General features: G+C 41.0%; 1 protein-coding gene across 1 annotated transcript in view; it reads left to right on the plus strand.

Moving 5' to 3' along the window:
* The window catches only part of LOC143274227 (uncharacterized), a 134,750-nt gene that overhangs the window by 20,151 nt on the left and 90,826 nt on the right, over positions 1 to 23,773 (plus strand). The window contains exons 11-20 of the mRNA XM_076576037.1: positions 376 to 434; positions 1,233 to 1,257; positions 4,036 to 4,137; positions 10,414 to 10,455; positions 12,717 to 12,781; positions 14,033 to 14,057; positions 16,756 to 16,863; positions 18,209 to 18,295; positions 20,968 to 21,026; positions 21,826 to 21,850. Of these exons, the coding sequence (XP_076432152.1) occupies positions 376 to 434; positions 1,233 to 1,257; positions 4,036 to 4,137; positions 10,414 to 10,455; positions 12,717 to 12,781; positions 14,033 to 14,057; positions 16,756 to 16,863; positions 18,209 to 18,295; positions 20,968 to 21,026; positions 21,826 to 21,850 (597 nt within the window). The remainder of the gene's footprint in view (positions 1 to 375; positions 435 to 1,232; positions 1,258 to 4,035; positions 4,138 to 10,413; positions 10,456 to 12,716; positions 12,782 to 14,032; positions 14,058 to 16,755; positions 16,864 to 18,208; positions 18,296 to 20,967; positions 21,027 to 21,825; positions 21,851 to 23,773) is intronic.

Here is a 23,773-nt window from a genome sequence, read left to right on the forward strand (position 1 = left end):
ATCTGTAGCAGCTGAAAGAGGTTAGCAGAGATCTAGAAAGACTTGAAATGGTCATAAAGTGATAGAAATCTGTCATTTAACATAACATTTATTTAAGTGTAACCTAATCCAAGATGGATTATTTCACAGTGTGTTAGATTCCCTTTACGTAGGAGAACAAAAAGTCTCTACTTCATGTCTCTTGAGGTCTTGCCTTGTTTTCACTTTTCCTGGCAGGGAAAACTGTCGTGCAGCCCTTCAGCCATGTTTATTAATTCTGTGCACTGAGGCAAGGCATAGGGACTAAGTCCACATGTCACTGTCCCTAGCAACGTAAAAGCCCTTGACATATAACAGGTGGTACCATGAGCTGAACGTTATATCCTGTTCCCCTAGATTTGTGTGAGGAGCATCCTCAGGCCTCAGAAGAAGGGTCAAAACCATCGTTGGTTTCGGTAAGATGGCCTTTCCATATCCTAACATAGAAAGGTTACTTTCATGATACTTTATTTTTATGGGCATCAGATCTCAATAAAAAAACTGTTCATACACTATAGGTATTAGAGTGTTTACATAGGAAAAGGACACAAGTCACCCATGATACGACACAGCATGAGAGGAAATTGTAAACCATGTCAGTTACCACAGTGGGTTTCAGGAGCTTTTCTTCTCACATAAGATTCCCCTTCAGACTAAAACATGTATAAGAAGCCAACAGGCATATTACATAGGAAAAGTTCCTGTTTCTTCTGTGAGTGTCTTCTTGTCTTTCTGCTGGGGTCTCCTAAGGTTAACACAGTTGGAATGTGTTTCCCCAAATATTGATGTGGCAAAAGATTCTGGTGTCCGTTAAGAGATATTGAGGCAGTGAGACCTTTAAAGCATGATGTTAGAGTAGATACTTGAGCAACAGAGACACTCCTTGGAGGGATTCACCTCACAATTCTTATAATATTTCTCTGCCACCTTTCAAAGAAGCTTTACGGAAACCCTCAGTAGAGAATAAAGGGGTGAGTTTGCCGGATGTGGCCTAAACAGGCAAAGGTGTAAAATTCACTTATATTTTTCACACAGTAACTAGCTGCAGGTGTTTTGTAAGAGAATCACATAACAGACTAATATAGAATCTTCAAATTGGCTGTTCTTCCCAGTCCTGTTTACAAACTGTCCTAAGTCACAGGAAAAAAAAACAGAAATCTGTGCAAACATAACTCAGTATGATCTGATCTAAGAGTCTTTTCTCTGAATTGCAGGTCCAGTCAAGGAGGCACAGATACAGTATGTATCTTGGAATGACATTTTTGGACACACTGTAGATAAGAACTCTGCATATACTTGTTGTCTTTGTCTGGTTCACAACTTCTATTTACTTGTTTATGTACAAATCTTTTTTAAATTTTAAGAAATCATCATATTCCCCTCTCCCATTTCTTTTCAGATCTTCCCCACCTCCCCACCTGATAACTCCATGCCTCCTCTCTCTTTAGAAAGCAAACAGGCCAGGTGAAAAACAATAAAAGTAATTTAAAAAAAAGGAAAAAGCACACATATACACACACCACACACACACACACACACACACAGACACACACGCACGCACACACACACACACACACACACAGACACAGACATACACACACACCCGCATATAAACACAGAATCAGAAACTATAATATACAAGGAAAAGCTCAGTAAGACAGAAAATGCCAAACAAAACAATGTAAGACACAGAAATCTAGAAAAACACCATTGAGTTTGTTTTGTGTTGGCCATCTCCTGTTGGGCATGGGGACTGCCCTGGAGTGTGGTTGACACAGCATTGGGAAAAAGTACTTTTTCCTTTGTGAGAGCTTGTCAGCTCCAGATAGCTTCTTGGTTAGGGATGGGAGCCCACGTCTACTTCCAACTCTCAGCTCTAGGAGCCTGTCTGGCTTAAACCTGTGAAGTCAAGCTGTCACAGGCTCTATGTGGTCATATTGGTTCCTCATTCTTTTCAAAGCAATCTAATGGCAACAAGATTGTAAATTTGGGTAAGATAACAACAGATATCCCAAGAAACCTATCATGGTCCTGTGTATGTGGTTCTCTCATTTACTCTTGTTGGGATTTCATGTATCAACAAACATCTTTATGTGTTTTCTCCCAAGAGATTTTCCAATTACACATGCCAATTTTGTCAATGAAGAGCTCTGAGGCCATGCCTTTCCTACATTACTTGGTTCAGAGCTCACCATAGCCATATATGCTGGATTCATTTCTCAGCATACCCTGCTGCTACAGGACAACCAACTAGGAGAGGGATGTGAGTGACCAAGCTAGATAGCTAGGGACTACAAGAGCCAACCATGTTCCCAGATATTTGGGATGAAAGTGACATTTTTAGAATTACCTCAGATTTTCTCCCCATGGAGACATGAGCTGTCATTTTGCATGAATCCATTCAGCTTTCCAGCATATACCCAGAAATAATCCTGCCTATAGAGAACACAAACAAGACCCTTTCTGTATCAGTGATCAGAAAACATAGGTAGCATCCATGGATCAGGTGACAGTCATTCACAACTGTGAAAGACAGAGAAAGCTATGGTGTACTGGGTTTGTGCTTTTGCTGTGTCATTGGAGTAGCAGGTTTTCATTTAGGAGTCTCTGGGTTTGATACTCAACAGTGCATAAAGTGTGATGTGGACACAACATAGGTTGGTTAATCTAGTACTCTAGAAGGGGGCTCATGGTTCTCATGAATTTAATCTCATCTCCAATCACTGGCCAGTCTAGGCCATAAGAAAATGCCTGAAAGACTCACTGAGAGGAGCTGACCATGTGAAGTAGTGGCAGAGGAATGCCATACAATTAAACAAGCGTTGTTCCCTTACTCCACTCCTTTGTGAGGAATGGTGACTTTTTGTAGTAGGGATTGAAAAGTAGAACATCTGTCCTGTTCTTTTTTTCTGTCATCTCCTCAGGCACAGTGCCATTAGTAGCTAACTAGCACAGTGCCTTCAGGTCCAAAGTAGGAGATGTTGATTGTCTTTTCTCTAGTGCCTTTCTGTGAAGGTATGTCTGTGAACTTTAAAAAGCTGTGCTGTATAAATAATGAAGCAAGCATATGTTTATGCTCTTTCCAGAAGTCATCCAAACAGCCTCTCTGGTTGTAAGTATCACCATCCAGGTGGTGGTTCTGGAGAGACCAAGCACCATAGAGCACCTTTGTGGTACTAGTGCTTGTTACCAGTGTAGCTGAAGTTTTCCTGTGTTCCACCTGGCCCATGCTCAGGACAAACCTCTCTCAACTGCCAGTCCTGCAGCCACTTGGACCCAAGTAAACACACAGAGGCTTATATTAATTAAAATTCCTCGGCCATTAGCTCAGGCTTACCACTGACTAGCTCTAGCATTTAAACTAATCAATAATTCTTATTTATGTTTAGCCACATGGCTTGGTACCTTTTCTCAGTTCTGTCTTCACATCTTGCTTCCTCTGTGTCTGGCTGGAGACTCCTGATTCTGCCTTCTTCTTCCCAGAATTCTCCTCTCTGCTCTTCCCGCCTATACTATAATTCCTGCCTAGCTACTGGCCAATCACCATTTTATTTATTAACCAATCATAGCAACACATTCACAGTATACAGAGCACTATCCACAGCAAACCAGAGCTCTTCCTTCATTTGCTTATTTAGATTCTTTAGGTGCAATGTAAGTTCTTAGGAAACTACAGTGTCAAGAGTCAAGAATGCAGAAGTGAGCAATTGCATTTTCAATGTGTTTACATGGCTATTCGAGGGATTTGGATGCTGGTCACTTCACACAGTCACACTGCCCTTCTGTTGATACTGTCTCATCCATGTGAATTGATACCCCACCTATACCGACCATGTCATATCGCCAATGAGTCAACACTGATTTCCAGGATTTTCCAAAGGTGATATTTTGAATCAGATGAGTGTACTCCCAAATCAGTAATGAGATGGAATGTTAAACATAAAACAGTTGTTAGTTCCTTATTTTTTTTAAATGAATTCAGCAGAACTAAACATTCTTGTTTTGATTGCATTCAAGTTGTAGCCATATTGCGGAAGCTAGGCATTCGGTGCTCCGTTACCTCTACAATCAATGAAAGGTCTGAAACAATGCTGCAAAAGACCTGTGGCACTAATGACGGTACAGTGGAAATTCAGTAATTAATTATAGTTATTATCAGTAGTTGTAGATTGTATAGTATCCCCACTATAAAGAGAATGAAGAATCATTGTAGTAGTATTAAAGTGAAAATTAATTTCTCTAGTCCACCAGTAGAACTACCACCACAGAGCATAAAACCACATTGAAATGCCTATTTTGGTTCTGGTGGCATGATATGAACCAAAGGAAAGCAGGGCTGGTTCTTGTGTGAGGCAGTGTGGCTTCACCTATGGCAGACACTGTGTGTGATCCACTCTCTCCCCTGGCTTTCTTTCAGTCATGGTAATGATGATGATCACAGTGCTGAGAATGACTTGTGTGGTCAGACCCACCTGAAAAACAAAGACTCTTACCTGTAGGTCATGGACTCTGGGTCAGATGCTGTGTGAGGCCTTCTAAACAGACAGAAACCATGATGAGACTCTCATGGAGTCATTCATTGGTTTTGTTTGGTTTTTTTTTTCCACCTTGATATGAGCTAAGAAGATTCACTGAAGGAAGGAAGTGTCCATGTGACTTATTGAAGGGGGATCATTGTGTAATGTTTGAGAGTACCTGGCAGCTGGCAGGGAAGGCTAGGTGGCCTCCTTTGCAGGAGACCACTTTGGTATGTTGCATCCATACCAAGGAAACAGAATAAGCAGAGGTGGAACTGGACTCCAACACCTGGAGGTTGGCCCTAAATGACTCACTATCTCAGGATAGGCTCCACACCCCAAAGCTCCCAAACACTCCACATGCAGCACCACCTGCATACAATTCAATCCAGAACACACATAGCCATGTACATTGACCGTGTCCTGCCACTTAATATGAGTCTACTTAGGAAACTGAGAGGCTACAAGAACCCACTCTATTTTATTGCCCCTTTGTCATCCTTTTCCACAAAGGAAGACAGTAAATTCCAAGTACAAAGAAATGACTGTGTTGTGTGGTCCAGAAATGAATGTAGTTTCTTTTCATCTGTGCTAGCAAACCAAAGCCCATGTTCCTGCCGGCTTCTCTTCCCAATGCTTTCATTTATAATTATTTCCTTCATGCCATCACTTATGGAAAATATGCATATGAAAGTAGGGACTGATTGTTGACAAGGTCAATCAGATGAACACATGTCATACAAACAAAAATCTTTGAAATCTTAAAAATTATTGTCTAGGGGCATGTGAATAAATAGAATGGAAGGACTTACTTGTTGTATAAAGATCAGCCTGTCTCTGAACAGTAAGTTTTCCCATGTCCCTTTCTATATCTTTTTGAGGGCCAAGGAGGTAACTCGTTTGATAAAGTGTTTGCTTTGTAAGCCTGAGGCTTCCATCAATTGACCCACATCTAAAGGGAATCACCTTCATATGTATGAGGCCTTAATGATGTAATATGATGGCCTTTATTTATCTTACAACACTTGAAATCTTAATATATAATGTTAATCCATCCTCTGTTCTGGGGTTCATTTCATTCAAGCAGGATCTATGGATCCTAGGCAACTGGAACACTCTGGGGAACAATGCTGGACTTACTTTAAGAACAGGCACTATTGCCAGTAGTGGAGTTATTTGTAAACCTTTCTCTAAGTCTTCCAAACCTGAGTCTGTGTGAAAGTAAAATTAGTATCTTCAGGATCATCATAGTCAGACAGACATTCAGACAGAATGAATATACATCTCACAGATAGTTTGTGGAGACTGCAAATGCAAAAATTATACTTTGGTAGAAAGGGTAGAATTTCAGCCCCCCCCCCCAAAAAAAAGGCATTGTTGCTATCCCTGTTTATATTCATCATGATAGGGTGGGTTTTTCAGGCGATCAGGTGCCTGCCTCACTAACATAACAATTTTGCCATGCATTGGCACATCAACACACTGGGCTAGAGTTGAATGTTAGGGAGTGAAGAAAGGACAGACACACAGACACATGTACAGAAAGACGGGGTCAGAGTGTAGGGTTGAGGTGTAAGCTCTGATGCAGGGCATCTACTAACTCTAGCAACCTGAAATTTCGGTGTGTGTGTGTTAGGTACATCACAGGGGGAGTGACTGGCTGCTTGCTGGCAGGAAGTGTCCAGAGGCAAGCAGTCTCAGGCCTAACCTTCCAGACCAGGAAGATGCAGCTGCTGGCTTTTGTACATAGTGATCAGGCACCAGTAAACACTTGCACTTGAACAAGAAGAAGGCTTTGCCGACTTCCAGCCTGGCCCACCTGGGAGAAAGGCTTTGCCCATTTCCCCTGGGCTGTGCCCTTGTCAATAATACACACTTGCTCAGGACTTCACTCCCTCAGGGCTTCTTCTGCTCCTACAAACAGGCCAGTGGCTCAAGGGGGAAGCCCTCGTCTTTGTGAGGCATTACTTGTAACACTGATCTTAAAAGGTCTTATAATAAAACATCCAGAGTCAGATAGTGGAGTGAAAGCTGAAAGATCAGAGAAGCAGAACAGCCAGCCCCTAGCTTACCTCTATGAAATCCTCAGCCTCAAGAGAGCAAGTTCCTGTTTCCTCACACCTTATGTACCTTTCTATGTCCTGCCATATTGCTTCCTGGGATTAAAGGCGTGTGTCACCACTGCCTGATTCTGTTTCTCTCATGTGTAGTCCAGCGTGACCTTGAACTCACAGAGATCCAGACAGATCTCTGCCTCCTGAGTGATAGGATTAAGGGCGTGTGCCACCACAGCCTGATAGCTATGTCTAATTTAGTGGCTGCCTCTGTCCGCTGATCCCCAGGTAAACTTTATTAGGGTTCACAATATATCACCACATTAATAATGTAAGATGGTGCGTTTTCTAGGCCTAACAGTAGAAGACATTGTCATAGACAGTGCTATTCCTCCCAGAATTCTCAGCTCATGTCATTCAGAGAGTCTCTATTCACCACGGTTGTGCAATTGGAACGTTGTAGAGACCATTACTGACCTTCCTTAGGAGTGGACACTGACTATGCGCTTAGGCAAACATAGGAATTATTTTAAAACTTTTGATTCTGTCTGTTCAACCCAGCCCTGTGTGAGAGGACACTGCTGTCATGTTATGCAGGATATATGCAAGAACAATCGCTTTAGAGACCGTGATGTGGGCCTTCTGTGGGACCGTGTAAGGTCTGTGGCAGAGCATTTTGCCACTAACTAACTTTCCTCAGCATTTCTGTCCTGTGTCTTGTGTTCATTAAGTCACTCAGGAACAGCACAGATGTGTGTCCATTTTCAATTAAGATCTGCATTCCCTGTGCAGATTCAAAGAGACACAATGATGAGTAAATGAAAACACCCAGTGCTGTTATGTGAAAGGGACAATGAGGGACTCCAACGTGTGGGTCCAGATTTGGAGGCTCCCCTCTGCTGTCATTACCAGATAAGAGGTTCTGTAGTCTGTGTAAATTTCTGGATTTCCAAAGCCTTTGTGAATGCATATGATAAGGTAGAGTTTAAGGTAATATGTTAAAGCATAGCCCAGGGTGGTCATTGCTGCGGGAATCCTTTTCTCATTACTGTGGTGATGTCAAAAGCACATAGAAAGAACCAATGCTGATACAGAGTGTTGAGGCTCACAATTTGGGAAAAGGGAAAACCACACCCTGTAACTACCAGATCTCCCCTCACCCTATCGTAAGGCCATTTAGAGCTCTTATCTACTAAGACCCCAGTCAACATTAAGTTATTTTATTTACTTATTGATTGATTGATTGTATGTATAGTATTCTGTGTGCAAGTATGCGTGAAGGCTAGAAGAGCCCACCAGATCTCATTACAGATGGTAGTGAGTCACCATGTGGTTGCTGGGAATTGATCTCAGAACCTCTGTAAGAGCAGCCAGTGCTCTTAACCTCTGAGCCATCTCTCCTGCCCCCAACACTAAGTTACTAATCTGGTTTCACTCATTCTATTGACCATAAATATTTCAGGGGATCTAGACTGTGTCTCCACAAAATACTTGCCTTTACTAATGGTCAGTCTCCATGTTGGCTGGTAAGGGAGAACATGGGGAACAGGTGTACTCAGTGGATCCACACAGCTAGCATTGACAAGTCATCATTTCTAAGATGCCTTTTGTTTACCGAGGCATATCTATGGGATTAGGCATTAGGTAAAGGGGGGCTTTGGTTAAGGGAATGTGGGACTATCTTGCTCTTGGGTACAGTATGAACAGAAAATTTTGTAGAGCAGAAACTGGACTCTGAGAAAGGAGCAAGCAACGTTAAGTACATACTTTGAGCTAGAAAAGCCATTGCCCTCGTCTTAGGCATGTTTAGGCCAGACAATACAGATAGCACTGAGGGCAGTAGTTATGAAGAAAGTGGTATGTACAGATGCAGTCCATTAACTCGGCAAAGCATCCAGATTTGTCCCAGCCTGTCAGTCAAGATTGAGGGCTTATGCGGGGTTTGTTGACTGAAGGGAATCTTTTCTCTCAGTCATCACGTGACAAGTGTTTCAGAGTGACTTGGAGTCAGACTCCTGGTGAGGGCCTTCTCCTAGTGTGGTTGTCTGATCATTATAAATTTGCACTGAGAGAAGACTGACATTGTAGTGATAAATTACTAGTCATTTGAACTAACCTGGTTCCTCATATTGCTTCTTCTAAAGGAAATGGTCTTTTATTTATTTATTTATTTATTTATTTATTTTTTCATGAGTCAGGGTTGGAAAAGTAGAATAGCGATCCTTGTTTCAGTTTCTTTGTACTGTCAGATAATTCAGTCTGTAATCTTTTTTTTGTTTTGTTTTGTTTTTTTTTCCTTTTTGAGACAGGGTTTCTTTGCATAGCTTTGTGCCTTACCTGGAGCTCACTTGGTAGCCCAGGCTGTCCTCGAACTCAAAGAGATCTGCCTGGCTCTGCCTCCCTAGTGCTGGGATTAAAGGTGTGGGCCACCACCGCCCGGCTCAGTCTGTAATCTTAAGGTGACTATTACAATGTCCTCAGACAATAACAAGAAGTAGAGATGGTCCCTTACCAGTGCCTCTGCTTCTTGGTGATCTTATATATTTTACATGGATTGTAAAACATCATGTTATGTGAGGAATGAAAAGTGGTGAAGCAAATAAAAAGGAAATTTAACATTTCAAAAGAAAGAAAGAGAAAGAGAAAGAAAGGAAGAAAAAGAAAAAGAAAGAAAGAGCGAAGAAAGAAAAAGAAAAGAAGCAATCATTTCCCCTGACCTGGCAGTGTACATACACTATCCCTGAATCTGACTGTGGCCTCTTGTTGATTTTTCTGGCCTTTGGCAAACCCCACAGAGCTCCCTTTTTAGTGCTAGTGATTTTCTTTGGGGCTTGACATTCATTTACTTTTTTAGATTCGTTAGGCTTAATGGGAGTCCTTAGGAAGTTGTACTGTCCGGTTCAAGAACAGAGAAGTGAGGAACTGCACAGATTTCACTGTGTTTACATAGCTCTTAAGATAATTTGGATGCTGGCCATTCTGCACACTCAGTCAAATGCTCTTCTCTCAATACTTTCTCATCTACCTGGATTGAGATCTTACATACACTGACCTTGTTGGATGTGCTTTAAATGTTCACTGATGTCCTTGATCTTCCAGAAGTGACATTCTGAATTAAAACAATGTGCTTACAAATCAGCAATGAGATCAAATGTTTATCATAGAACAAAGACTAATTTTCCTTTCATTTTATGATTCACCTAACCTATTTTTGCTGTGATGCATTCGAGTTTCTGCTACACAGAAAAAAATGGGTTTCAGAAGAACCAAGGTTCCTGAACAGAGTGACATACCTCAAAAAAAGACCTTGCAAAAAGTCAAAAAGTCCTGTAGCACTTATGACGGTACTGTGGAAATTCAAGTGTGTGTTTTAGATTTAAGCAATTTGAATGTATTTGACCTGCCATGTATGTTGGTACACATGTTGCCTAGTACCAGTGGAGGCCAGAGAGGGCATTGGATCACCAAGAATTGGAATTACACATGGTTGTGAACCACTGTGTTGGTACTGGGAATCAAACCCTAGTCCTCTGGAAGAGCAGTGCTCTTAACCACTGAGCCATCTCTCAAGTCCCTAGTTTGTTATTAACAGTAGCTGCAAATAAGATGGTATCTCCTCTGTAAAAAGAATGAACATATTTTGCAGTATTTTTAATATGTGAAGTGTTCCTTTATCTCATGAGTAGAATGTCTATTGTGGTTCTCAGAGAGTGATGTAAACCAAAGAAATGCTGAGTTTGTTCTTGTGTAAGGTAGCAAGGCTTCACCTACTACAGTCACTGAGCTATGAGTCATTCACTCACTCTCTCCACTTTTCCTTCCAGACATCGATGATATGGAGGAGCACAAGAATGAAGATGACTTTGGTAAGGAGAACAACCTTCAAAGTGATGCTCTTGGTAGTAGTAGGTAATGGTATTCCTGGCCACATCCACCTCTCCACTGACTTCCATGTATCAATGATAGTGATGAGGATGACTCTGAGGATGACTTGGGTAAGGAGAACAGCCTTCAAAGCAATGATGTTGGTGGTGGTAGGTCATTCCTGGTCAGATCCATCTCTCTACTGACTTTCATCCAGATTTCAATGGAATGGATGAGGACAACATTGATAATGACTTGGGTAGAATGACCAACCTGCAAATGCTGAACCTGTTAGTGGTAGGTAAAGGCATTCCTGGTCAGATCCAATGAACAATCTAGCAGCGATCAAGTTATTCCTTCTGCTTGGAAGGCAGGGGAAGAAAGTCCACTCAAGGGTCCTTCAGTGGACAGAAGTATCAGCCAGGGTCTATTCCCAAATCATCGTGTTTCAGCTCCTTTTCTCATTGCTATGATGAAATAAGTGACATGAAACAGGTTGATGGAGGAAGGGTTTATTGTGGCTTATTGTTAAAGTGGATCACTGCATCATGTTGGTGGAGACATGGAAGCTGGCAGGGAACTCAAAGGCTTGCAGAGTTGTAGCTCTCAGACAGCCACCCACAGCGTACAGGCCTGTCCTGGAGGCTCATGCCAGCTCCACTCCAAAAACACTGCCTTCCACATCCTGCCATCTCTAATATGCTGAGGTCTCCTAGTAACCGAGCCTGGACATCCACCAATGGCCTTGCCTAGCCTCTCTCTAGGGACTCTGGCCCTTCCACATGGTGGCAAGCCTCAGCTTCTTTCCGTGACCCCTCAGTCCTGTAGCTTTTCTGCCACCATAGCAAGTAGCACATAGGAGACTCCGACACATCACCAAGTTTGGGTGCCAGCTTGGGATACAGCCTGGCCCCGCTCTGAGCCAGAGCTTCTGTGTGCGGATGTGAAGGAAATAGTTCTAAGAAGAGCTTGTGGCTGTGATGCTGGTCCCCTAGTCATCTGATTTCCCAGTCCTGGATACCCAGTAGCCATTGTCCCAGTAAAGGACAGAAGGTTTCCCTTCACAGATTCTTAACCCAAACTTCTCACAAGCAGTTCCCAAGAGACATGGCTGCCCCCTCCCCCTCCACAAGCCAAACTCGCTTGTCTACCTTCTTTCACCATTCTTGTTTTTCAAATTTCTACATGCAAGCTTATTCAGTTTTGAGCATTCAGTGGATCTTTGTGTCAAAACACCACATTTCCATAATCCTCCCCCAAGCAACATGATCAGGTCCGTCACAGCAATAACCCATCTTTCTGGCACTGTTTTCTGTATTAGTTGTTTTGTTGTTACTATAATAAAACACCAGAACCACAATGGAAGAAAACAACTTTGGCTTCTGTTGCAGTGATACGGTGGATTTTGGCCAAGGCATGGAGTAGGTGATGTTGTCAGGCATGGAAGTGGTGCACATACATCCATACAGGCACTCATAGATAAACAAACAAACAAACAAACAAACAAACAAACAAACCCAACCTGTTTGATTCCCAGATTACATGAAGAGAGAAGAAATTCCACAAAGCTGTCCTCTGAACCCACACCCATGACATGGTATACACACACATACACACACATACACACACACACACACACACACACACAATTTTAGTACATAAAAATGATTTTGAAAATCATATGTGGTTAATGCATCTAGATAGATGCTGGCCTATGGGGTTAAAAGAGGTTTCACTGATATCTAGAAAGAAGTGCCAGTTCTCCTGACTTCAAAATGTTCTGAAGAAGTAAGAGAAAGCAGAAATCTATTTTTTTTCTCTTTTGTTTTTTTTGAGACAGGGTTCTGTGTGGTCCTGACTGTCCTAGAACTGACTCTGTAGACCAGGCTGGTCTTGAACTTGGAGATCCATCTGCCTCTGTTTCCCAGGTGCTGGGATTAAAGGCATGGGCCACTACACCTGGCTAGAAACCCATCATTTAACATTTATTTCAGTGTTTGCCCAATGAAACATTTTCAGGTTGCTTTAGATTCACATTATATAGAAGGGCAACACTTACCTTTCTCATTTCTCAAGGTCTTGATTTTTTCTCCCTAGTCAACAGGATGTTCTTGCATCAACACAATTATGTTTATTAATTAACTATGTGCATTAAACCTGAATGTTTAGATTGAATCCATAGAACTCTGTCCACATCAATCCAAGATCCCCTATGATACAATAAGTGGTACCATGATCTCAGGTTTATTTTGTGTTCTCCTAGTGATGTCTGACAAGGACCAGATGAAGACTCCCCCAAAAGAGAAGATAAATCCATCACTAATTAAGGTAAAATATCTTTTCCCTTTTCTAAAACAAAAAGGTTGGATTTAGGATTCCTTTATATTTTCTTTTATCACATTGGGATGATAAAACTGATTACCTACACTATAGGTATTCAAGTATTTTCTAAGTAAAAGGAGGAAGTAGAACTAGATCAAGCAGTTTTTGGTCAAATTGTAAAAAAATGCCAGTGCCAGTTTCCACATGTATTTTTAGGGGACCTTTCTTCTGGCAAAAGTTTTTCTGTCTAGATTAAAACTTGAGTGATTTTCACTCAAAAGTTGGCACACATTTGTAGAAGTAACCGTCTTATTCAATAAGAAACACAGAACCAATGCAAAGAAGAAAGCCAAAGAGGTCAGAGCTGAGAGCTAAAAACCTTACCCTCTCGCGGTGGTCCTTCCTCTCCAAAAGAGACCTACTTCCTGTGTGTCTGTCTTTATAAAGACTTTCTGTTCTGCCTTCTCATTGGTTGTAAACCCAACCACATAACCACCTTGTCACTGCCTGTCTGTACAGACCTCCAGGTCTTCTATGGTTGGTATTGAGATTAAAGGCATGTGTCTCCAATGCTGGATGTATCCTTGAACACACAGAGATCCTCCTGGCTCTGCCTACTAAGTGCTGGGATTAAAGGCTTGAACTACCACCCGGCTTTTGCTATGGCTTGCTAAAAGCTCTGACACCCTGGCAACTTTATTTATTAACATACAAATAAAATCACATTTCAGTACAAATAAAATATCACCACACACATTACCTGTGAAAAGTTTCTTTTCTAAATGTCCTCTTACCTTTCTTCAGGGGACTTCTAAGGTTAAGGCAATTGGAATGTATTTTCCTAATTATTGATGTGGAAAAAGATTTTTAAGTCCATTATAAGGACATTAGGTGTTGAGATCTTTAAATTGTGAAGTTAAAGTAAATAATCTGACACAGAGGCACCCCTTAGTAGGGATTCATCTCACAGTATCAGATTGTCTTAATTGTTCTCTGCCATTTTTCAGTGTAGCTTCCAGGAAACATTTGTAGGGGACAAAGAGGTATGTTTGCCTGATCTGGGATAAATGATCAAGAGTATGAAAAATACTTATTTTTTTCACACATTACCCAGCCTCAGGTGTTTTGTAGCAGTATCACACAACAAATTAATACAGAATCTTTCACTTGGCCACTCTTCCCCAAGTCACTAGAAGAACCAAAGACAAACAGAACTCAGTATTACCTGAACCTAAGAGTGTTTTCTCTAAATTGCAGGTCCAGTCAAGGAAGTGCCGATGCCGTATGTATTCTGGAATGACTTTTTTTTAAAGTCACACTGTAGATAAGAATTGCATATTTACTGCACCGCTATTTTCAGAGAGACCTGGTAGCCATGAGAATGGCAGGTTTAGTTTCAAACAACTACTGATATTCCAAGAGACACATCATGGTTATGTGTCTTTAGTTCTCTCTTATTTACCTTACTAACCTTGGGATTTTGTGTGTCTGACAATATCTTTATGTGTGCTTCCCCCCAAAATATCTTGATTTTCCAACAAATTTTCAATTTAAATGAAAAACTTAAACAGTTGTTCTCACTTTTGCTACATCAATTAATTTAAAACTCATTACAGATACATATGATGAATTCATTTCTCAGAATAACCTTACTAAAGAAGAATGTACGAGGACAGGGAGGCACATGAGCAAGAGGGCAAGCTAGGGAATACAAGGACATTCCCAGATATGAAATATATAGGTCACATTCCCAGCTATAAACTCTGCCTCTGACCCTGTCAAGAAATGGGTAGAATTTATGGAGGAAACCTAGCTTTCCATTTCTAGAATAATTCCAATAGACAGAGAACTCTTAGCTGTCTCACTGGTCAAAACTGAAGTAGCATCTATGTATTGTGCTTGAGATACAAGTTTAAAATACAAAGCCTAGGTAGGCTCAGATTGTTTAGCTTACAGAAAACTAGGCTATCATACAGAAAGTGTTGGGTTTGATCCTCAGCACTGCAAACCCTGGATAGTGGGTAATTCTTGTAATTCTAGTACTGTAGAGTAAGGTGTATGGTGATCAATCTGAGGCATTCCCTGGCCAGCCCAGATTGTGAACATGAGACACTGTCTGAAAAATTAAAACAGCTACCACCACAACAAAACTCAAAAAAGTTAAAGCTTATCTGCTTGTTGTCAAATTGATTTTGACAATGGGGGACTCTACATTGGAAAACATGGTGGACATGTGTCATAATTGGGTTTTACTTGAACATGGCTGATTCCAGGTGAATGCTTCAGCATTGTAGAAGGCATTAGTATAAGTCCAAAGAGCCACCCATCAGAACTTAAGCCTTCTAAGTTATTAATACAGTCTCATTATTTTGACCATACTTCTATTCTTTTTTGCTTTTTGTTTTGTTTTGTTTTGTTTCAAGACAGGGTTTCTCTGAGTAGTTTTGCTGCCTGTCCTGGATCTCACTCTGTAGACCAGGCTGGCCTTGAACTCAGAGATATCTGCCTGCTCTGCCTCCAAAGTGCTGGGATTAAAAGCACACACCACCTCCATTGCCCAGCAACCACACTTCTTTTCAAGATGAGGTACATTTATACTTGAAGGGAACTTCCCCTCACAGATGCTCTGTTTCCATGTTGGCCAAGAAATGTGAGCATAGGGAGCCATTACACTCAATGGATATATACAGTCATTATCGAACAATTTGATTTCATGTCAGGATTTCTAAATGCCTTGTGACTGAGAGTACCTCTATAGGTTGAAGACATCTGCTACAGATTGTTTTTGTTAAGGGCAGATAGGACTGTGTATCTTGCTCGGGGATGGACTGTGAATAGTAGAGTTTGTAGTTTAGAAACTGGACATGGTTGAGGAAGCGTGAGCAGGGGAGGTGCGCACTTAGAGCTAGTGAAGGTTCTGCCCTTCTCTTCTCTGGACTTTTTCAGGCTCCACAGATAGTGCCAAGGGCAGTCGTCACCTAGAAACTGATTTGGGCAGACACATCCATTAAATCACCACGCCACCTAACTTCTTGTCCTGTTCACTGAGTTTGAATCTTATCCAGAGTATGTCAGTTGTAGGGAAGTGTTCCCTATCCCCACCACGACTGTAATGTAACATCAGTGTTAGAATGACTTGGAGTCTGAGTCATTATGTGGTGTCTGGTCAGCATGGTTGTCTCATCATTAGAAAGACAGTGTAGACGAGATGGACACATTTGAACTAACCAAATTCTCTCATATCACTTCTTTTGGAGAAAGGAACTGAAAAGTAGAACTCCCTTCCCTGTTTTGAGGTTTTTCTGTCAGGGCAATTATGTCACAGTGGCATGAAGATAACCCCTTACCTGCTTCCCTACCTCAATGTGATACACAATCTTCATGGACTGTAAAACACCATGGGTAGGTAAAGAATGAAAAGAAATAGCTGTTGTCCACTGTTCTAGAGCTGTCTCTGGATCCACCCATTGCTGTCTTGTGGATTGTTCTAGCATTCAGTAAACCCCAGAGACCACTTCTCTAGACCTAGTACTATTCTGTAAGGCTTCATGTTTACTTACTGCTTTAGATTCATCAGGTTTAATGTAAGTGCTTAGGCAGTTGGAGTGTCATAGTGCCAAGAATTGGTGTCATAAGTAGCTGCATAAATTTCACTAGGTTTACATGGATCGTAAAATGATTTGGATGCTGGCTGTCTCACACTCTGAGTCACTATGCTTCTCTGCTAATACTGGGCCATTCACATGAATTGAGACCTTACTGACCATGCCATTCTTGTGTTAAGTGGACACTTATGTTTGTGATCCTCCATTCAGAGTAACATTTTGACTCATGCTTGGAAATCACTAATGAGGTCAAATGTTTATACACAGGACAGGTGTTAGTTTTCCCTGGGGGTGGGGGTCGTTTGTTTATTTGTTTATTTGTGCATTTGTTAAATGCAATTGAGCTGACCTCTTTTTGTTGTGAATGCGTTGCAGTGCGATCTATGATGCAAAAGCTGGGGCTTAGGCACAGCAAGACCTTCAGTGTGAGATCTGAAACATCGACCGTGCATGTAAAGGAAAAGGCATGCGGCACCAGTGACGGTACTGTGGATATTCAGTAATTGGTTTGAGTTATTAATAGTCATTGGTGATGATAATTGTACTAGTTACTTTTCTGTTGTTACGATAATACACTATGACCAAAAGACACAGAAGAAAGAGTTTATGTTGACTTACGTTGCCTGAGGGGTAAATATCAATCATGGTGGGTGAAAGTCATGGCAGGCATACTGTCAGGAGCAGTAGGCTGAGAGATCACATTTTCAACAGCAAACAGGAAACAGCAAACTGGAAGTTGGGTGAGGCTAGAGATTCTCAAAGCCTGCCCACGGTAATGGATTTTCTCCAGCAATACTCCACTTCCTAAACATGCTACAACTTTCCCAACAGTATCAACTACCAGAGACCAAGGTTTCAATTACAGGAGCCTATGAGAAACATTTCTCAGCATACCACCACTTTCCACTTCCTGGCCTCTGTAGGCTAATGACCGTATTATAATGCAAAATGCCTTTAGCTCAACTTGAAAAATCCCCAGAGGGTACCCAGCCCCAATTGATACATCTGCAACACACCTAAAGCTCAGGGGCCATTAAGAAAGAAGGCATAGAAAAGTTGTAAGTGCCAGAAGACCAGGAACTCTGCTGTGAGGTTGTCTCCTAGAAATGGCAGGGAAGCTTCATCCATGCTACCTAACAGTATGGCTACCTAAACAAGACTGGAAGTACAACACCAATAGACATGCTAACATGGAAGTGGGGGATCTCATGGAGCCCCACTCACAGAAAAAGAAATATAGACAACTAAGGAATACTGAGAGCAGGAGATATAGTCTTCTTCAGAGACGAAGCCCCAGTTGCTTATTCAATAACAAGTGGTCAACCCTGAAATCATATACATACAAGTAACAACAGATGGATTGAATAAGTTATATTTATATTTGTAGGCTGAGAAGTCACATGTTCAAAAAACTACAAATAGGAAGGAGAGAGAATGAACTGGAATTAGGGTGAGGCTATGAGGTTTCAAACCCTACCTCCAGTAATACAATTCACTCAGCAAGGCTAGCTCCTAAAGGATCTACAATCTTCCCAACTGGTGCCCCAAACTGGGTACCAGATATCCAAATAGCTGAACCTAAACAGGATATTTCTGATTCAAACCCCAGTCTACATCTCTTATTAAAAAGGTGGAAAATGCCTCATGTATTTTTAATGTGTGAAGTATTCAAAAGTAGAACTGCAATGATAGAACTTCAAAATGCATCTCAATGACTGTCGTGCTTCTCCCTGAATGATCTGAACCAAAGGGAAGCAGAGCGGGTTCTCGGGTGAGGCAATGTGGCTTCACCCACTATTGACAGTACTATGTAAATCACTCTCCACAGACATAGTTCCAAACATTGACATCATGGAGGATGGCAAAACTGAAAATGAGTTGTCTCCTGAGACCAACGAGTATCTCGAAGATCATGGTAGGTCCTGGCAGTCTTGGCCAGATCTCTGTGAAAGGGTCTATCAACAGTCAGGTTGTTCCTTCTGCTTGAGAGGCAAAAGAGGAAAGTCAATTTAAGGACTTCCAGATGGGCAGAAACAATGATGAGATTCTATTAATGATTAGTGGCTTTTCTTATTTTCTGTGACCAAATAACTGAGAAAAGCATTTTAATGGAGGAAAGGTTTATTTGGGCTATTATGACAAGGTGGTCATTCTGGCAGGGAAAATGTCTCAGCAGGTGTATGGCTCTGGCTGGTCACATTGCGTCTGTACATAATTGCATACACATGTACTCAGGAAGCAGAGACTAAACAGAAGTTAGACAGAGGTCTTTCCCCAGGGGCTTGCTTTCTCCAGGGATGCTCCATCTCCTGAAGCCTTTCTTAGGCAGTACCATAAGCTGAGGATAGAGTGCTCAAACTCATGAGACTATGCAGGACATTCCCTAATCAAACCAGAACACACAGGGTATGGTTTAAGGCTTTATATAGATTGACCATTTCATGTCACACAATCTGAACTCTAGGCAAAAATACAAGAACCTGCTTTCTTATTTTTTCCACTTTGTCATCTTCTCTCAGAGCACGACAATATGTTTCAGGAACAAAGAAATGACCATGACATCTGATCAAGAGTTTAACATAGTTTGTCATAATCCTGGCAATTGATTTGAAGTCTGCTTGCTTTCCTGTGTCTTTATCCTACCTGTCCTTTCATTAATAAGTATTTTAGTAACTTCCTGTGTACTTCTTTTTGCTGAGACTGCACAGCTGATGTAGGGAATGTGCTTGGATACTGGGGAAGTTAGACAAAATGAAAATATAAAACACAGACATCTGTGTACACTTAAGATTGTTATGCATGTCTAATGGCATAGAAAGCACGTGACCTCATTTGTTATGTAACAGGACCATCTTTCATTCAGAATCATTAGTTCCTGGGTCTTTGCATTCTTCTAGACCAGTAAATGGCTAGCTTAGCTGACACAGTACTTGCTTTCAAGCACAGAGACTTTCCCATTATGTGACCACATTTCTGAGGCAGATATAAGATGGTGGATTTTCCAAGTCTAAGAGTACTAGACATTTAAACAAACAATGTTAACCTACTAGTCTTTTCTGGCCAATTCATTCAAGATCTAATAACTGAAGTCATGCAATTGGAACATTTTAAAGAACAATACTGACCATACTTTAGAAATGGAATCTGAATATGTATCTAGGCCAACACAGAACAACATAGGCATTACTTTTAAAGTTTTAGCTGTCTCTGTGCAACAAATGTCTGTGTGAAATTAAAATGAATACTTTTAGGAAAAACAGGATTTATCTAGAACAATAGCTTGAGGATTTGTTATAGGGTTTTGGTGACTCTGTGGAGTATGTGAGGATGCACTGTCTATGGCAGTACATTGTGCTGACAACTAGCCTTTCTCAGCATTTACACCAATAAGTTAGGTTCACTAAGTTGCTCAGGAGGAAAAGAGACACGGACATTGTTTACTTCTTTAATGATGATGCACAGGAATTGAAGAGATGTGATGATGAATAGACTCAAGGTCATGATGTTCTCAGGTGAAACTGCCAAGGTTGAAATCAGAATTATAGCCCCCAAGTATGAGGTTCCAAACTGTTACCATTAACTTATATTTAGGCTATGAGGACATTAACAACCGTACAAAAGAATCTATCTTCTATCTAAATTTCTTAATTGTGGAAGCAAGTAGAATTCCAGGGGACAGATGATCAGTGTTCTCTGCCTTAATGTGAGTTGGGTAGTCTGAACCTGGACATTCACCTCACAGAATGAATACAAAGGATGACCCAGTAAAGAAAAACTAGCAGGAAAAAAAAAACAATCTATAATGGTTCTTCAAGTGTAATAATGTCAGTATCTTGCCCTTATCAGTAAAGTATGATTATGTATCAAGGAGTGAAAAATTTAGTGTCATTACATCATGTTCCTGATACTGTATGAATTTTTCTTGAACAATGTGTACATTTTGAAGATTAAAATTCTATATGCTAGGGCTGACAATATGATTCAAAGGGTAAATGTATATTTCTTCCAGTGCTTAGTACCTGAGTGTCATTTCTCAGATCCATATGAAGGTAGAAAGAGAGAATCCACAATCTTGTCCTATGACCCTTGGACAGATGTCACATAGTATGTATTCCTGTACATACACTTTGTATATGCATATACACAGGCAATGGCAAATAAGCAATTTAAAAAATAAGATCATAGTAAATGAATGAAGAGTCTGTCTATGTTGATCTGTAGCAGCTGAAAGAGGTTAGCAGAGATCTAGAAAGACTTGAAATGGTCATAAAGTGATAGCAATCTGTCATTTAACATAACATTTATTTAAGTGTAGCCTAATCCAAGATGGATTATTTCACAGTGTGTTAGATTCCCTTTACGTAGGAGAACAAAAAGTCTCTACTTCATGTCTCTTGAGGTCTTGCCTTGTTTTCACTTTCCTGGCAGGGAAAACTGTCGTGCAGCCCTTCAGCCATGTTTATTAATTCTGTGCACTGAGGCAAGGCATAGGGACTAAGTCCACATGTCACTGTCCCTAGCAACGTAAAAGCCCTTGACATATAACAGGTGGTACCATGAGCTGAACGTTATATCCTGTTCCCCTAGATTTGTGTGAGGAGCATCCTCAGGCCTCAGAAGAAGGGTCAAAACCATCGTTGGTTTCGGTAAGATGGCCTTTCCATATCCTAACATAGAAAGGTTACTTTCATCATACTTTCTTCTTATGGTCATCAGATCTCAATAATAAAACTGTCCACACACTATAGGTATTAGAGTGTTTACATAGGAAAAGGACACAAGTCACCCATGATACGACACAGCATGAGAGGAAATTGTAAACCATGTCAGTTACCACAGTGGGTTTCAGGAGCTTTTCTTCTCACATAAGATTCCCCTTCAGACTAAAACATGTATAAGAAGCCAACAGGCATATTATATAGGAAAAGTTCCTGTTTCTTCTGTGAGTGTCTTCTTGTCTTTCTGCTGGGGTCTCCTAAGGTTAACACAGTTGGAATGTGTTTCCCCAAATATTGATGTGGCAAAAGATTCTGGTGTTCATTAAGAGATATTGAGGCAGTGAGACCTTTAAAGCATGATGTTAGAGTAGATACTTGAGCAACAGAGACACTCCTTGGAGGGATTCACCTCACAGATTCTTATAATATTTCTCTGCCACCTTTCAAAGAAGCTTTACGGAAACCCTCAGTAGAGAATAAAGGGGTGAGTTTGCCGGATGTGGCCTAAACAGGCAAAGGTGTAAAATTCACTTATATTTTTCACACAGTAACTAGCTGCAGGTGTTTTGTAAGAGAATCACATAACAGACTAATATAGAATCTTCAAATTGGCTGTTCTTCCCAGTCCTGTTTACAAACTGTCCTAAGTCACAGGAAAAAAAAACAGAAATCTGTGCAAACATAACTCAGTATGATCTGATCTAAGAGTGTTTTCTCTGAATTGCAGGTCCAGTCAAGGAGGCACAGATACAGTATGTATCTTGGAATGACATTTTTGGACACACTGTAGATAAGAACTCTGCATATACTTGTTGTCTTTGTCTGGTTCACAACTTCTATTTGCTTGTTTATGTACAAATCTTTTTTAAATTTTAAGAAATCATCATATTCCCCTCTCCCATTTCTTTTCAGATCTTCCCCACCTCCCCACCTGATAACTCCATGCCTCCTCTCTCTTTAGAAAGCAAACAGGCCAGGTGAAAAACAATAAAAGTAATTTAAAAAAAAGGAAAAAGCACACATATACACACACCACACACACACACACACAGACACACACACACACACACACACACACACACGCACGCATGCACGCACGCATGCACACACACACACACACACACACACACACAGACACACACAGACACATACACACACACCCGCATATAAACACAGAATCAGAAACTATAATATACAAGGAAAAGCTCAGTAAGACAGAAAATGCCAAACAAAACAATGTAAGACACAGAAATCTAGAAAAACACCATTGAGTTTGTTTTGTGTTGGCCATCTCCTGTGGGGCATGGGGACTGCCCTGGAGTGTGATTGACACAGCATTGGGGAAAAGTACTTTTTCCTTTGTGAGAGCTTGTCAGCTGCAGATAGCTTCTTGGTTAGGGATGGGAGCCCACGTCTACTTCCAACTCTCAGCTCTAGGAGCCTGTCTGGCTTAAACCTGTGAAGTCAAGCTGTCACAGGCTCTATGTGGTCATATTGGTTCCTCATTCTTTTCAAAGCAATCTAATGGCAACAAGATTGTAAATTTGGGTAAGATAACAACAGATATCCCAAGAAACCTATCATGGTCCTGTGTATGTGGTTCTCTCATTTACTCTTGTTGGGATTTCATGTATCAACAAACATCTTTATGTGTTTTCTCCCAAGAGATTTTCCAATTACACATGCCAATTTTGTCAATGAAGAGCTCTGAGGCCATGCCTTTCCTACATTACTTGGTTCAGAGCTCACCATAGCCATATATGCTGGATTCATTTCTCAGCATACCCTGCTGCTACAGGACAACCAACTAGGAGAGGGATGTGAGTGACCAAGCTAGATAGCTAGGGACTACAAGAGCCAACCATGTTCCCAGATATTTGGGATGAAAGTGACATTTTTAGAATTAGCTCAGATTTTCTCCCCATGGAGACATGAGCTGTCATTTTGCATGAATCCATTCAGCTTTCCAGCATATACCCAGAAATAATCCTGCCTATAGAGAACACAAACAGGACCCTTTCTGTATCAGTGATCAGAAAACATAGGTAGCGTTCATGGATCAGGTGACAGTCATTCACAACTGTGAAAGACAGAGAAAGCTATGGTGTACTGGGTTTGTGCTTTTGCTGTGTCATTGGAGTAGCAGGTTTTCATTTAGGAGTCTCTGGGTTTGATACTCAGCAGTGCATAAAGTGTGATGTGGACACAACATAGGTTGGTTAATCTAGTACTCTAGAAGGGGGCTCATGGTTCTCATGAATTTAATCTCATCTCCAATCACTGGCCAGTCTAGGCCATAAGAAAATGCCTGAAAGACTCACTGAGAGGAGCTGACCATGTGAAGTAGTGGCAGAGGAATGCCATACAATTAAACAAGCGTTGTTGCCTTACTCCACTCCTTTGTGAGGAATGGTGACTTTTTGTAGTAGGGATGGAAAAGTAGAACATCTGTCCTGTTCTTTTTTTCTGTCATCTACTCAGGCACAGTGCCATTAGTAGATAACTAGCACAGTGCCTTCAGGTCCAAAGTAGGAGATGTTGATTTTCTTTTCTCTAGTGCCTTTCTGTGAAGGTAATACGAGATATGTCTGTGAACTTTAAAAAGCTGTGCTGTATAAATAATGAAGCAAGCATATGTTTATGCTCTTTCCAGAAGTCATCCAAACAGCCTCTCT

The sequence above is a fragment of the Peromyscus maniculatus genome, chromosome 7 (genome assembly GCF_049852395.1).
Source record: "Peromyscus maniculatus bairdii isolate BWxNUB_F1_BW_parent chromosome 7, HU_Pman_BW_mat_3.1, whole genome shotgun sequence".
NCBI lineage: Eukaryota > Metazoa > Chordata > Mammalia > Rodentia > Cricetidae > Peromyscus > Peromyscus maniculatus.